Below are 17,458 nucleotides of genomic sequence, written 5' to 3'. Positions count from 1 at the left end.
ACTTTGTGTATGAATTATGCTATACAAATAAATTTGCCTCACGTAAAGACAATCACACAGTACAGTGTGTTTTATTCAAAACCAGGCACGTCGGTCGTGCACATGGAGCTATCTACATTCTTTTCTACTAGGTTTACTAAGATTCTAACAATGCTCAAGTACATTACCAGTCAAAAGTTTGGACATACCCTCTCATTCAATTTTTTTTTTTTTTTTACTATTACTTTGTGCATTTTATACTCATACAGAAGACATCAAAATCTGTGGTTGTCATGGTTGTGGTTGGCTGCTCTTGTGGCTAACTTAATAGATTTTGATTGACTGATCAAAAGATGTATGGAATTATGAAGCAAAGAAAAAAATGGAATAACTCAACAAAATATTCTTTATATTTTTAATTCAAATCTTAGCCACCATTTGCTTTGTTGACAGGGCTGCAAACCCTTGGCCTTCTCTCAATGAGCTTCTTGATGAAGTCTCCTGAAATAGTTTTCACTTCACAGCTGTGCTTTGTCAAGGTCAAATGCCAAAAATGTAAAGCAGTGATCAAAGCAAAGGGTGGCTGTTTTTAAGACTGGAGTTATTGAGTTTTGTTTACTGCACTCCACATGTGTCATTCATAGTTTTGATGCCTTCAGTGAGAATCTACAGTGTAAATAATCAGGGAAATAAAGAAGACTCAAAAGTGTCCAAACTTTTCACTGGTAGTGTATATGTAATATCTTTAGTAGTTTTGAGGTTAGCAAATTGAACAATGCTTTTTTTGTTTTTTCTTCAAATCATTCATTTCCTCTTGCTGTCGATTTCTCATTTCATGTTGTAGTGTGTCATTGACATGCCACACGGGTTCACTTAAAAGTCCCTCAGTGAAAGCTGTGATATTCTGCAAAGAACCGCACGCTTTCTGGGGGTGTATATGATCTATTTCTCTCTCATGACGTTTCTTCAGACATGAGATTTCCTCCCCATGTTTCTCCAGGAGAGCATCAAAATCTTTAGTGTACTTGTCTTTAAACTCATTGAATCTTTCTGCCTCTTTTCTGGCTTCTTGTTCATATTTGGCCTTCAGCTTTGTCAGCTCTTCATGGTAACTTTTTATTAATTCCTGCATCTGCGTCTCCTCCAGCTTTTGGGGGGCTTGATCTTCTTCATTCTTCCTGATGATGTTGGTTTCCTTAGGAGGCTGTATTGTTTTGACGCTCTCCTGTTCCATACTTCTATTTTCAGAGGTCTGGTTCTCTGTCCCTGAGACCCTTCGCAATTTCCTTAGATCTTTTGGTTTTGGTTGCAAGTCCAACTTGCTTTTTACTTCAAACTTCTCAAGCCTTTGCTTCCACTGTTGTCGTTGTTGTTGTTTCTCATCTTGTCCCTTTCTCTCCTTTTCTTCTTCTTGTTTTTGCTCAAAGTTTCTCAGCTCAACCGTGTTGCATTCACCCTCCTGGTCTGTCACCTTCCCCATTTGTTTTTCCAATGCTTCTATTATTTGTTTGTGTTTATTCTGAATGTTCTCCTCCTCCTTTCTAAGTTCATCCTTCTTTTCTTGCAGCAGTCTCTCCATCTCCTTTTTTATGGCCACCTCTGCCTCTTGGAACATCTCTGTTGTGTAGTAGCTGCCTCCATTTTCCATCACCATTTTGTTGGCTTTTTGTATGAGTTGTCGAACCTGTGACTGATTGTTTTTGTCTTTATTGTTAAAGCCATGGAATCTCCCTCCACAGTCTTGAATAATTTTCTTCAAATCGTCACTTCCCTCAATGTAATTTTCAATGGACACATTCTCAAGGGCATCAATTTTAGTGAAGAGAGTGATGATAAAGGGACTTGATTTTTCTCCAAAGTACATTTTGATTAGCTCCACTGACTCTTTTTCTTCTTTAGTGAATCGGCCGATCTGCAGCACCAATAAGAAGACGTGGGGCCCAGGAGCGAGCATTGTGATGCATTTTACAAGCTCCCCCTGCAGTTCCTCATTTGACAAAGATGTATCAAATAAACCAGGAGAGTCAACAACAATAACCTTCTGTCCATCAACTTCTCCCTCCTCTTTCTGACAGAGTTTGGTGACAGATGTAGCATGGGTAATTGATCTGAAACACTCTCGGCCCAAAATTGTGTTGGCAGTGGCACTTTTTCCGTTGCCAGTTTTCCCAAACAACACAATCCTCAGACACTCCTGTCTATTTTTCGGAACTGCAGGTTTTTGTGGATAGTCTGGCTCACAAATCATATTGATTGTGGAAAACAGCTCTTTAAGTTTCAGATCATTTAGATCAATATAATCCATCCACATATATCTGTTCTTACATTTAGTGATCAAGTCCTTTATATGTGGCTGACTCATGTATTCCTCCATGGACCCTAGTGACACTGCTCGTGGTCTGGACATCAACACCACTGAATTGTGGAAGGGCTGATCACTAAGACTCTCCAGGACTGACTGAATTCTCCTTTTGTATTCCTCAGTGAAGATTTCAGGCTGTAGAACTAGCAAAAACACATGAGGACCAGGGCCACTCACATCTTTAATCTCTTGTATAAACCGCTTCCGTCCATCATTGGAAACAGTGGAAAGAAGCTGGTCTGGAGTGTAGACCACAGTCACTGGTCTGTCCTTGAGTCTTCCACTGCCTTTGACACATTTATAATGTTGACTGAACTGTGTTTTTCCTAAAAGGAGGTTTCCCACTGGAGCCTTCAGACTCTGACTTTCCCCCAGAAGAACCAGCTTCAGCTCAGACTCTGGAATGAAAAGATGTTTTAAATTCATGAGAATTATGTTGCATTCATGTGTGGTTTGTTCTTTATTTTTTTCTTTTTTTCAGTTTTTGAAGCCAAATCCAAATAACTGTTACTGATAATCTGTTTCACTATCTGAAATACTGTGTGAAATCTCCCTCAAGCCAGGAAATTTGGCAGCATCTAGTGATCTCTGCTTCCCCTGTCTATTAGGTTATGTCAACACAATCAATTATGCACAGGGACCACCTCAGATTGATGTGTACTACAGGCCACACCTCCAGAGAGCTTTTTAACCACTTTGGACATGATCTTGTTCAAGTCATGTGTGTAGAATGTGGTGACAACAGGCTCATTGTTTCTGGTGTGCAGCCAATCGCCCTCATTTATGAAACGTATGTACGGTGGAATTGGTGCAAATATATGGTGTACATCCAATACAACACACTCTTTGAGATGTATCAAAATTGACCTGAGCGCAAAGTACACACAAATCATCAAATCACCCAGACAAAAGTGCGGATCTGGTCTGGTTCATTATATCTTGTTCTGAGAAGCTTGTCTTCCATACACTTGGTTCTACCCGGGGCACTTAACACCACTCCCTGCTCTGGCTCCTCTGCTTCAGGCATCTGGGTTTAGATCTAGTATGACTGTGCTGCATTTTTCCCACTTAGGCCTATCTATAATAGTGATTTCTGCCATAATTTTTGCCATATTCCGCACCTTTATGCCATAAGCCCCGTGGGTGAGGCCTCATGAAACATGAATATTTTGGTCTGGTTGATTCAAATGATGCTGGTTTTCGTCCGCCATATTCATGACCAGCTGTGTGTGTGTATGACAGGATCGGAGCTGTGTGCACAGGTTCATAAATACCACGCACCCTCTGGCGTGTGCACAAATATAACCTACACCTGTAGTTACACCTTTTGCGTCTCAATGTTCATAAATGACGGCCAATAGAGCTAACAGCAGTGCTGATTGGGCCTTGGGCTTCTCTGTCTATCAGCTGACTCTCTTTCCCTCCTTGTACCTCCCTCAGCCTAGCACTGGCACTGTGGGTCCCTCTCCTGGTATTGCCTTTGGCCTAGCACTGGCACTGTGGGTCTAGAGTTGACAGTGGAAGAGGTGACTGGCTGCTTGTTGATGTGTGCATAAAATCCATCTCCAAGCAAGTATCCACAAATGAATTCCTATGTGCTGTCACACAGACAGAGACAATTTGAGACATTTTATCCACAGCTAGTCCAGTTTCTTGCTGTGTAACTGAGGAATATGTGTGGACCTCACTTAGTGCATTATGACTGCTTATCACTTAAACTGCCCCCGGCCCAGCGGTGACTACTGTAGGAGCGGTTATATTGTGGTGTGACACTCAGAAGCAGAGCGGTGGTCTGCTGTGCTGCTGTGTTACTGCTTTTGAAGCTGCACAGACAAGACCCTGAGCTTGCACAATAACTAGTGATTTATTAAGGAGAAAGCACCACTACACTGCACGGTGTGCAATCTGAACTCCTCTCAATATATTGAATTATACAGAATACCTGCGGTCACCGGACTGGAGCTGCACCGCCTGCAGACCGGCATTAGTCCCTGGAAACCTCAATTGGCCAATAATGTTATGCAGAAATCAAAATATTAAATAACCCTTGTGCCTTGTTAAAAATGTGTTTTGTAACAAATCATATTTTTCAGTTTCTAAATTACAAAATTGAACAACTACCACCAAAGTCATGTTTGTTATCTTTTAGGCCTAATCAAAGTTCCACCCTCAGATATACATAGTTCTATATAAGGATATTCTCACTACCAACACATCCAACTTATTTTTGGGCAATAAAATTCTGCTCAAGTAGGCTATTTTTGCAAAAACATATGTTTTACTACAACTTATTGGGTCTGAAAATGAAAACTTGCACTAAAAATTGGTTTTCCTTGATTTATTAAAAAATGTGTTCATAATGGAAGTCAATGGACACACAAATTTCTGAAACACTCGAAATGGGATGATTGTGTTAAAAATTACAAAGTAATCACGATAAATGTACCTTCAGAAACACACATTTCCCTTAACAAGCCATAGTTCTGTGTAAACCTCTTTTTTGGGATTTGGATTGAAAAAACAAAATAATAAACAAACCATACACAAATTGAGTTGTCTTCAATATCATGTAGAATTGACCCATTGACAGCTGTTTTACCCACTTTTACATTTGTATACAGTGATGTAAATACTTACTGTGTGATGGAAGACTGATGCTTTGTCTCATTAGAACTGTAGAAGTCATAAAGTACAAGCACATTAAGTAGTGTACAGAAGATTACAAGCAGATATAAAACATCACGTTTAAAACAAGATTTGATCTCACAATCTTTTTTATTATTCAAAATTGGCAGCAGCAAAATGCTCATGGGGTCTCAGTTATCAGGTCTAGTATAAACTGAGAAATAGCTTGTGCAATCTTTGGGCGTGTTGCATGTGATTTACCAGTAGTGCACGTATTATTTCTGCTGTAAAAGTGATTTATTATTGAGATTGTTGGATTGTTTGAGTGTTGTGGAAATTATCGTGTGTCCTACTTCAGAACAGCATTTCGATTGAGGAATGTCTGAAGGGGAGTCATGAAAACTTTGAACAGCAGGTGAGCCAGTGTTTTCACTTTGGACTTTAACCTGGGATAACGGATCACAGAAATACGTGGACAAAAGCGTGCGTATTTGTGGCATCGGAGCAGTAATTTTTAAGTACATTTTTGTGATTTAAACTCACCAGGTCTTGCTGCTGCCATATTGTCTTTCAGTGGGAAGTGTCACATTTAGGAACTGTTGAAATGCAAAAGAAAATTACTCGTATCTCTAATATTACACAAAACATTTACATGACATAGACACAATATTCTGCTATAACCTGGTACAAAGCATCTTTCCTTTTGGTCAATGCACTTTTCCACTCAAAGCACTTTACATCAAGAAACCCCTCACCCATTCACACACAGATTCACACAGCACTGGACGCACCACTGGGGTCAGGTGTGTTAAGCCCAAGGACAACCTGTGGGTCAGTGGATGTGGCTGCTGTACCAATAATGTTTATGTTGTGAGTGGTATTTAAACCGCCAACCTTCGGATCAATGGACAAGTCACTCTAACAACTGAGCTGCTGTTGCCCCGAATAACTAAATCATACCATGACATCACAGGAAATAATGCTCATGGGTGCTGATGGTAAATTTGAAACAACTTAACAAAGGAAGCAAAACATGACCCATATCCATCAGCCATCTTCATCATTTAGGCTAAATGTTTGATCTATCTTGAATTATGGTTATTTTGTCCAAAAAAAGGCTATATTTTAACGTGTTGAATGTTACGTAATGTATAATATATTGAATTTTAACGTAATGTATTATGAAACAATAAACTTTGCTCTATACTTCATCTTTATCACATCTCAGCTGTACTTTGATACTAAAAAACATTTAGACTTTCCCGACAGTTGTAAAATGTTCGTGGTCTTTGTAATGATGATTATTTTATTTGTTATTGTGGTTTAGACATTGAGCTTTTTAAAAAAAATAAAAAATAAAAAATTATATTAACATTGAGTTAGAGTTGAAATCATAAATATATATGAATAAAGTTGTATCATAAAACACTGGCACAAAATGTTTTACTAAAAAGTGTGGGGTTATTTTATGTCTTGTAAATTGTTATATAAAGACATTTTGTGGGCTGCTCCATTCTGAAATGTGAATGATTATAATGTCTGGAAATGGCATGCCCTCTTTGCCCTCTAAATGCCAACAATATAATCCATGATCTTTGGACTTCATCGGCGAGACTCTGCAGGTGAATAGGAAAAAAATAACAATTTAAAGACATTAATTTGAAACTTTTTTTGTAGATTTCTTATATAAATGTAAGGAAATGATATACTACAAGTTTTTCATCATGTAAACGTTTTCATATAAAAATCAGGCATTATATGTGTAAAAACAGCCAAAATTGACAATTTTTGGAACATTCAAAACAGAAACTTGAAAAGAGCCAGGTTTAAATGTCTTGCTTCTTTTTGTTGACATATTAGGTACTATTTAGTATTTAGTAAAAATAGATTTGACTGAAAATTATTATTATTTTTAAGTTAAAACCTGAAACAAACTTGGAATTTAATATATAAAAAATCCTTCTGTATGTTTCATCAAACATTTAAGTTTGGGGGAAATGTATTTTGAGAAAATTGCCTTTGAAGTTACAATGTGCCATAAAACTAACAAAGGCTGCAGGTTGATTCAATTAAATATTAAAACATCTTTCAGTACTGAGTGGACAATGTTGTTTCCATGTGAAAGCTTATGTGTTCAGACCAAACTGACCAAAACCCAAAATGAAAAGAAAAAAAAGACTTTTGCCTGTCATGTCTCCCTTCAAGACTATTGCACATTGTAGTTGCAGATTTGCAGATAACGCCCATTTCCAGTATAAGGTAATTTGGTATTTGTGATATAGGATTTATGATGACGGGATTCCCGTCATCATAAAGTAATAATCCTGACCTTTGTGCAATAAAATTGCAGATAAAGTCACAACTACAAAAATTCCAAACCTAATAAGTTACCATAAGAACATCTGGAGTAGATAGAGATGAGAATATGTTAAACACAGAAATGCTTTTTTTGTGGTCAATTTGGAAGAATATAATAAAAACTGCCATTCTAAACACACTTCGACCTCTCAATCAGACCACATAAAATACATTGCATTAAAGGGCCCATATTACACTGTTTTCTGATCTGTCATAATGTACTTTCTGTATTATCATACAGAAAGCACTCCACTGTGTTTTTAAACTCCACACACCTTCACTAGAATCATTTGGCAAATTTCAACCCTGGAATTTTTTTTAAATCTCTACTGAACTAAAGCTTCATAACATCACAAAGTGGAATAGAACATTTTGAGCTTTGGAGATGTGTGAATGAAACAAAACACAACTCCAGGTATGTTTTTGTGGAGATAACAACATTATAACATGGCTTAAAGCTCACAAGATTCAATTTTGTATAATATATGACCTTTAAACTATGTCAGTTTAATTAACAAATAGACTAAAGAAAACTAATCATGGACAATGCACATAAAAGCATTGACCTAAATAAAAGGTAACATATTTGGGCCAAGTTATAACAAAATGCTAATTTCCACCCAGTCAATCATTATCTAAAACTACCACTGCAAACACATTCAAAATCATTCACCACATTCATAGTCTATACATACATGTCATAAATGCATCTTCATGTGGTATTCTTCTAAAACAAAGTCTATTGTATTTTCGTATTTTCATATTTTCTTACCTTGTCTAAGCAACGCTCTCCAGGCCAGTCCAAACTCATGTGACCCATCTGTGAAAGCACTTTCTGACCTGCCCAGAAAAGGTGTGGCTAGCATCAAATATCTTTATGGCTGGCACTATCATCTTCAAAGGTGAGTTGGGTTTGAAGTGTCCTGCTGCTTACATATTATTCCATCAGAATGAATAATGATTATGTGACTTGTCCAAGGACACAACAACAGTATTCATCTGTGTGAGCTGGAATCTACACCGCCAACCTGTGGGTCAGTGGATGTGGCCGGTGAACCAGTAATGTTTATGTTGACTGTGGGATTTGAATCTCCAAACTTCGGAACAGTGGGCAAATGCTCTACCAACTGAGCGGCTGTCAGTCAGTTGGTAGAGCATTTTAGGTATAGCGTGGCTTTAGGTATAGTGGTTTTCAAGAAGATTTACATACTAGAATATAAAACAAAGACAAGGTAAACAAAAATACATAATAAGGGAAAAATCATTATTGGAGTTTTATAGGCTGTTGTTTTGAAGGTTTGAGTCGGCTGTTCGAGGTGGCAGGAGGGGTGGTGCTTATAGAGAGATACTTTATTGAGCCTGAGGGAATTTCAAGTTTAGCTGCAGCGTTTGTGTCTCAGTCAAAGGTCCCAGTGCAGCATAACAGGAGGACTGGTCAGGCAGGGTCAGCAGATTGAGGCATCACAGCAGCCTCCAGGGGGAGCCAGGTAAACTGTGCAGACACAACAGGAAAGCCTCTCTCTCCCCACTCTGTTGCTGATGAGACAGGACATTCCCCTTAAGTGTTTCCTCTGGAACATTTTCTGCCATATTTGGTGTAAAAGTCTCAGAAGTCCATAGTTACCTCTTTGCAAGGAGTCCCCAACACCAGTTCCCACGTTCCCTCCCCCAAACTTCACAAGCTGCACCACTCAGTGGGCCAAAACCCCATGATATGATGTCAGACCAATCCCAAAAAACCCCCCAAAGGTTTCTCAGTGTGTCAGCCAGGTAGCCACAGGGAGGGGGGACTCAGAGCGTCAAAAACGAAAGTGAAACTTATAAAACATGTTATTATACTGTTTTCGGTGGATGTAGCATTTATCAAAGGTGACATGCTGATCTAAATATGTTAATACCCCACAGAAGTAAAATACCCCTTCTTTAAAAACAACCCCTCTCATTTTATTCCATCCAAAATGAGAATTATTAGTAGTGTGCTAGCTCTGGCATGAACAAAAGAGGATTAGAGTGAAATGCAAATGTAATTCCACACGGCAAGTCAGTCCTCGCTGCTGTGGAACTCAAAGTGGCGGCCATTATTTAATCTCCTACCTAATGTGGATCTGGGGCATTTAGCGCAGATTAGCGAACATTCAATCAGACCACTCCATTCAGCCAATTCATTCACTTTCCATTTCACCACAAACGCTTCAAATCTGATTTCGGAAAGTCGCGATGGCCTCGGAGTACTCGTTAGTAATTTCAGCTTTGGGGAAAATATAGAAATTAATGCGTACAATGATTAGCCTATTTTTAGCTTGCAAATCCGGCAGCTGCAGCGTTAGCGTCAGGGAGCCAAGTTCAAAAGAGCAGGAAGTCTTTGGTGAACTGTTACGTAAGATACATCTGCGAGTGTGGTACGAGGATGGGTTCGCGTGACTTCTTAAGATTTGAAAGAGCAGAATTCTATGGAGGAACCTGCTGTTTAAGTGCGTGTTTGCAGATGTTGACCTGGTTAATATCTCTGTAATTACTGGGCCTATCCACATGGAACAAAAACTGCCACAAAGGTCAATGTCTTTTCTGTCAGCCCAAAATGAACTAAGGCGATTTTTGACCGAGGATTTTTGGACCGACCTCCAACAAAAAAATATCATTAGATTTACAGTTTTGATGTTTCTTTAAAAACAGTACATTTATTTTTTATTATTATGTATTATTTATTTTTTATAATTTTAATTTTTTCTATTTTTTATTTTATTTATGCTTAGGTATGTTTTTGAGTAAATTATCTATTTACAGGTCCAGTATGATGGATTGTTTAGACATTCAAAAAGCAATAAAAACACAAAATAAACACTAAAGAGATGTGCTTGATGCCGTGGAACATTCCCGACAATGCGATAACATCTCCACAGACACAAGGAGGTAGCATGCTCCATCCATCCATCAATCCATCAGTTTTCTTCCTCTTATCCGGGGCAGGGTCGCTGGGGCAGCAGTCAAAGCATGGACTCCCAGATGTTCCACACCCCAGACACTTCTTCCAGCTCCTCCAGGGGGACCTCAAGGTGTTCCCAGGCCAGCCGAGAGACCCAGACACCATCCGCAAGGTGGCTGGGCGATTCCTTAGAAATAGGGTGAGGAGCTCAGTCAAAAATTACCCTGTGCACTTTTAATGTGTTTAATCATACAGCCTAATGAATGAAATGATTGAAATAGAAGAAATATGAAAAGGTAGTCATGACGATATTTTTGAATGTAGAGGCATATATAGGCCTGCTTGTTTTTTCTAACAAAACAGACAAATGTCAGCTCTATCAGGCTTTAAAAGGATTTAAATTAAAATTAAAATTAAATTTTAATATCTGTAAATAGTAAGCTGTAAATATTGTATGTGTTTCTATGTCACTGGGTGTTCTTCAAAATAAAAAAAAAAATAAAAAAAAGGCTTTAAAAGGATTTAAACACTGTTCAGTTAATTTTTCAGTTAGCATAGAGGACTTTATCGTATTGAATTATATTGGACTAATCAGTAATTAGTAATGGCTATTGTAACAGCTATAGAACCTAGCAGAGATCTGAGATTTTGGGTAGTTGCACTTGTTCTTGTAATTAAGTATATAATTTTTGCCATGTAACTGTAATTAGTTACATTTAAAATCATATGAGTAGTAAGTACAGCACAAGCCCTAATCATCTCAATCCATGGCTGTCTCACCTCTGTCTCTGCTCCTCTCTAAACCGTCAAACACACACAGCATCACAACATCGCCTGCTCTGATTGGACAGACCTCAGAGAATATGCACACTGCGGTTTAAAATGATTAAATTCAACTTTAAAGCGTTTAATTTATAGAAAATACCGATCTAAAATGTGGCTATGCATTTTTATACAGCGCTTTGCCATCTTCAAGGCACTTAAAGCGGTTTGCATCAAGGAACCACTCATCCATTCACACACAAGATGGGCTAAGTGTCTTGCCCAAGGACACAACAACAGCATTCATCTTAGGGAGCTGGAATCGCACCGCCAACCTGTGGGTCAGTGGATGTTACTGCTCAACCAATGATGTTTATGTCAAGAGCGGGATTCAAACCGATAACCTTCAGATCGGTGGACAAACACTCTACCAACTGAGCTACTGCGGCCCCTGTAGAACTCTGAGCAGTATTTTTCTTGTGTACTTTTATCCTTTTAATTTACGGTAAGTACAATTTTGGAAGCAGTACTTGTAAATGACTGTATTTTTAGCCATGTAACTGTACTTTTACTTGAGTACATCACAAGTACATACCATCCACCAGAACATGTATAGTGCATTTTTATTAACACATAGAAGGACTTATTAAATTACCACTTGATGATGTCACAAGTTGAAATCAATTGTTTTAATGCTTCGAATTGAAAAATGACCAAATGTGCTAATTCAACAGACAGAAAACTGAAACAAAACAACTCCAGGTAAGTATTCATGGGGGATACAACATTATAACACAACCAAAACTTTGCAAAGTCAGATTAGCAAAAAAATATCACCTTTTGGGAGTTTTACCCAATGATATTTTGGAAAGCTCATTAGCAAAAGTTCTTCACACTCTGTTTTGTTATGTCGTCTTGCCACTGTTTTCCTCTCTCCTGTTTCTTTCGCTAACTAGACACCACATGACATCTTGTATTTGCGCTGATCTCACATTTTGAGCTGCGTTGCATCATTAAGCGGTCCCCCCGGCTCGTGTACGGCTGGAGGTACGAGTGAGCGATGACAACGGTGGAGAAGAGGGGAGCACGCGAGGTCAGCGTGTCCGGGGAGAGGAGTCATTAACGGGGCTGGGGGCCAACTGTGTCTGCCTTTAATGATACAGGGAGGGAAGAGGGGGATGAGATGTTTCAAAGTACTGGGGGGAGGATGGGAAATACAGGAGAGTAAAAGAGACTGCAGCTTTGGAGGCAAGAATGGATCTGTAAATATATGCAACATTTTATTAGTAAGACAGGGAGTAGCTGAAGTTGTGGCTTTATTTTTAAGAGTGTCAATACAGGGGGTCAAATGGTGCATTTAACTCAGGTTTGACAGAAGCATTGTACCGTTAATAAGACTTGGAAGATTATTTTTAGGTCTGTGTCACAATGCGATGTGGTGTTATTCAGGTTATAGAGGTAAAATCCCTTCAGTTTGGAGTAAAAAATACTTCCTGATCAATTGGGCCAGTTTAGGAGGGCCAACAAAAATTGGTCTGAGGGCCGCATTTGGCCCCTGGGCTGTAGTTTGGACAGCCCTGTTCTATGGGGTATTCACTACTAACATATAACACATTTAGATCACCATGATACATTTTATTGTTTTGAATATGCTATATTCCCTAAAAACAACATATTAACGCATTTTCACTTTTACTTTCACTTTCATTTTGTTCTCCGGGTTAAATTACTCACCCTTCACAGTGCTATCACAACGCCATCATCCCGCTAATGAACCTGAGTGTATATTTTTGTATCATGCTTTTGTACTTCTATGAAAAATAGATGTGCAGGAGGAGAGATCACTAGATTACTCAAACATGCATGGATAACAGCTTAAACCTCTTCAGGCATGTTTTTGATGAGGGAACAATGTTATAACATGGTAGAAATCTCCAAAGATACACTACACTGCTTGTTTCCATGGAGATGTTATCGCTTTGCTTCGATGTTCCGCAATATGGTATTAAATGTGCATCCATCAGGCCAAGTTACAGCTCACAAGAATATAGGTATTTTACCCCCAGTGAAATAAACACTAACTCGTTTGATGCTGTGAAACATTCCAGGAAAATGTATAGTATTTCCATGGAGACAAGCAGGTGGTGTACCCTCTGCAAGAAAGGTTACACAGGGGACCTTTAATGTTCATATACGTATAATGAATTCGATGACTGAAATAGATGAAACGTGCAAAGGTAGTCATGACAATATTTTAAAAGTAGGCTAATACAGGCCTATGTAAAGCAGGGGAAATCCAGCTCTATTAACATATTCATAAAAGGCTTTCCATTTTTCAATTCATTTTTCAGTTAGCATAGAAGTCCTCGTCATATGGTATTATATTGGAATTCCAAGCTAATCATTGTAAAAGCCATTTCATATGCCAAACACAGTTTTTTTTTTTTAGAATGAATACATTTCGACATTCATCCAAGTCGCTTCTTCAGCTCCGGCACAGCTCTGGTGATGGACTACTTGACTACTACTTCTCTGACATGTTGTGCATTTTTTTGTTTACAATAGTACAATATTCCTTCTCACTGTGACTAAACTTTGACATCCGAATGCAAACTCGAGACAGTATACCCATACATGCTGAACTTTCAGTCACTTTGACAAATGTCCTTCCGACTCTGGAAATATATCCTCAAACTTTCGACAAGTCTCTCACTACTTCTGCATATTGACTTTTTTCTTTTCTGAATGTGTGTAAAAATATGCGAGCCGTTAAAGTCTCTACTGCTCTGGGCAAAATTAAAATTGCATAGTTTCCGACCATACAATGGATATTGAGAGGTTATACTGTATTCTCAACAGTACTGTCTATATGGGGATACAACCAGGAAATGAGTAACTTCTACTATCAAGTACTATTTAAAAGTGCCCTATTTAACTTTTCTGGTGGAAGGTTCACCATCTGCTTGTTTCCATGGTGATGCTAATGCTTTACCTAGAATGGAACTTTAAGAATGCAGGCTATGGTATAAATATAGAATAAATATATTACTACAACTTGGTAAAGTGCATCTTAGGCCAAGTTACAGGTCAGATCTGTACTTTGGCCTAAGGAGCAACACCTGCTTGTCTCCACAGGGGTAGATAAGTTTAAGAACATTCCAGGCAAAGCAATAGCATCTTGATAGAGACATAGGTAGCCAATCTCAAAAATATAAATATATGGTCCAAAGTGACCAAAAGCATGTTTTAAAGAGAATTAAAGCAACAAGAAGATAATGTGTGTTATTTAAATACTTAGTTCCTCTTTTCACAGTTTGACAATCTCGCACACCAGCTTTAACAAGTGCAACAAGTAATAAGGCAAACTAAAATGGTTCTACAACTGATCCTTGGGGAACTCCACAGGTCAGTGTATGTAACTAAGTAAAAGTAGACTATGATATATATTTTTATGTCACTGATTTTAACTAGTTTTATTTGTAAAAGTATTAAATCTGTTAGCATTCATCTTAGCATTTTAGTCTTGGTTTTGACCTTGTTGAGACCTGTCCTGATTTAGACTTGATTTAGACCTGGTTTAATCCTGGTTTAATCCTGGTTTAGTCTGAGATTCTTGATTCTGTCAGCACAGTTCTGAATCTTGAAAACATACTTTGAACACAAATAAAAATACACATAATTTAGTAGTAGTTTGCAGTAAGAACTATAGTTTTGAAATATCGTGAAGTACTTTTTAAACGGGGGTGTGTGAACAGTAAAATATGCAAAATGCTAATCTAATGAACTTTAATAACAGTCTTGAGTGTGAACAGGAAAGGCCAGAATAAATAATGCAGCAGTATTGATGCTTTAATGAGGCTCAACCACTTTATATTCTTTCAATAAACTAATCGTGTATTCTGCCAATATCAGCACATGACTTGCAATTACAACTGTGAGTTCAGCCTACAACAAACAGTAAATGTAAAACTTCTGTGGTAAAAATACATGTTTTGTCCTGGTTTATGGATAATATCACTGTAATTACTGGGCCTATCCATGAGAAACAGAAACTGGCACAAAATGTAACATCTTGTTCCCAGGCAAATGAACAAATTAAGTAAAAATAAATCTTGAATTCCTCTGCAGTTTTAGCATCTGTCTGTTCTATCCACATTTTGTATCTACGTTTTCAAGTAATTGGTTAGAACTACTGAGGCAAAGATGTAGTCCTAATTTAGACCTAGTTTAGCCCTTGTTCAGACCCATAGTAGTCCTGTTATAGATGGTTAAGATCTAGTTGTACGTGGAAAAAGAAATACTTTCTCAGGTAGTACTTAGAGTGAAAGGTTTGGGAGCCATGAATGAAATTAGATCCAGCTTGGTAGTTTGGTTGGTCTTAAAAACATGAAAAATTTAACTAGTTCATTTTAAACAGTTTGAAGTGGTCCAAAGTTACTCCTCATTTACCTTATGCATTCTTAGCATCCTAATCATTCACCAAGATGAGTTTATAAGCTTATTTCACAACTTTCAAACACCAGAATGGAGTTATACTGTGGCCTGTAACAACGTCTACCATTAACCATGCACTTCCTAATTATCGGACAATACAATGCTAATATAATTACAATTACTATATCGCATCAAAAAGTATTTCATTCGCACGTGATTGCTGAAAGTAGTGTTGTCACGATACTGAGGAACAGACGTTATACTCAATACCAATTTAGGTACCACGATGATAAACACACTCTTTCTTTAGACAATAGAATGTGATATTCAACAGTAAATGGTAGTACTTTCTTATATATTCCCATGTGGCCTTATCTGTGTAATCCCTCAGCCATCCTGGTAGGTTCCATAGTGGTCCATGAGTGTACACTAGTTGAAAGCATGGTTTTTACTTTACTCTTAAAACCTGTGTTGAATACTTTGTGTCTTAAACATTGAGGTGAACTTGTTTCTCTGTAGGAATGCGACACATGCAGTTGCTTCAGTCACATGATACAGGTATTCATTTTCAAGTTGACAAGAAGTCTTGTAATACATCTTTTCAGTGACTGCAAACATCTGTTCGTGACATATTTTACCTCTCTGAACAGCTAACGGTACATCCATTTATGACCTTATACAGACAATAGGTAAAATGAGGTAAGTCCAGCCTTCTATAGATAGTACCTTTATGGGGCTTTAAGTATTGGAAAACTCCCTTGAAATACAACACATGTGGCTGCTGTCTGTAACTTCATTCATCTGATCAGACAAACTTCTTTCAACTTTCTACCTGGTCTGCAATCTCTTCCTTCACTATTACACTAGTCTATGTGTCTTATACTTGTTCTGATACAGCTCAAGATCATTCAGGAAAGGTTCATTTCAGTCTTGGAAATGTGACTTTTTTAGTATTGTTACCTGCTCAAATGAGTATCTAGTTTAAATACAAGTTTTAGCATCGATTAGTATCTTATTTTTGATACTTTTGACAACACTAGTACTATTTGAAATTTTGACTTAAACGTTTTTGAGCTTGAACAAACCCATTTAATACAGTTATTACGGATTGTTGAACTTCTTGAATGAAATTTTTTTGACGCAAACGTGACCTCTCAAACGATCCACTCCGACACACTACGAGGCCAAGTGCTTTCGGTCTCATATTGTGAATGGTGCATGGAGCCTTGAGTAAATTGTTGCTAGGTTCATTCGGAGGACACTCGCTCACACATTCTATGGGTTGCTATAGTAACGGAGGATACAGCATTGGGATGAGAGCCTTAAATAACCCTTGTGTAAGTGGATGTCTCTCGGCTAACCAGGGATGCGCAAAGTCACACTGATGTAGATGTAGATGAATTATTTAACCCACGCTGTTTTTGAACAATAATCAATCTAGACTGTTAGAAACAAGGAAAGGAGCATGGTAATGAGGCTAAGAATAGTTGGTTAGTTGTCTTTTGAGTGCTTAATTGGACACGGTTGAAGGTGTATGGACTTCAAAGGTCCTACATTACGCAAAAAATTACTCTTGTGAGCTTTAAGTCACGCTATAATGCTGTGAGCTCATCAAAAACATACCTGGAGTTGTGTTTTGTTTTATTCACATATGTCTGAGTAACCCTTTAATATTAGTCTGTCTACATCTCCATAGATCACAATGCTCTGTTGTGATGTCATGAAGCGGTAGTTTTCACGTTAACAGCTACCTTTTACCATTTCTTCAGTAGAGACTGGCAATTCCAGGTGGTCAGATTGTGTTAAAATAAGCTTCAAAGTAAAGTCTACCTGAGCTTCAGACAGAGCAGTGCCTTCAGTTAGCTTCACACCCCTAGGGAATGCATCAATATAAACCGGCATGCCTGATTTGTAACGTGTACTCTGTAGAAAACCAGGCACTAATTAGAGCTCTGTGCTGTTAGCTCTGAGCACGCTAACCCATGTTACCTGCACATGATTGGTACCATTTTGGA

The 17,458-nt window shown here is 38.1% G+C and overlaps 1 protein-coding gene across 2 annotated transcripts; it reads right to left on the bottom strand.

The window, feature by feature from the left end:
* Positions 1-34: 34 nt before the first annotated feature.
* On the bottom strand, positions 35-8,256 carry LOC117382749 (uncharacterized). 2 transcript variants are annotated; one of them, XM_055228400.1, is made up of 4 exons: positions 8,097-8,256; positions 5,510-5,562; positions 4,979-5,014; positions 35-2,739 (listed from the first exon to the last, which is right to left on the bottom strand). In XM_055228400.1, exons 2-4 carry the CDS (start codon positions 5,526-5,528, stop codon positions 740-742), a joined length of 2,055 nt encoding a protein of 684 aa, XP_055084375.1. In that variant the 5' UTR covers positions 5,529-5,562; positions 8,097-8,256; the 3' UTR covers positions 35-739. The 2 variants fall into 2 exon arrangements, with proteins under 2 accessions (XP_055084375.1, XP_033835878.2); XM_033979987.2 differs by lacking the exon at positions 4,979-5,014.
* Positions 8,257-17,458: the final 9,202 nt, after the last annotated feature.

The sequence above is a fragment of the Periophthalmus magnuspinnatus genome, chromosome 2 (assembly GCF_009829125.3).
Source record: "Periophthalmus magnuspinnatus isolate fPerMag1 chromosome 2, fPerMag1.2.pri, whole genome shotgun sequence".
NCBI classification, from domain to species: Eukaryota; Metazoa; Chordata; class Actinopteri; order Gobiiformes; family Gobiidae; genus Periophthalmus; species Periophthalmus magnuspinnatus.
This window is presented reverse-complemented; position numbering and strand designations above follow the sequence as displayed.

What these genes read in the sequence shown, in the direction of transcription:
- LOC117382749 (XM_055228400.1), bottom strand. An exon ending in CATCAGTCTTCCATCACACA is followed by an intron (nt 2,740 to 4,978) that starts GTAAGTATTTAC and finishes TTTTCATTCCAG; the next exon opens with AGTCTGAGCTGAAGCTGGTT.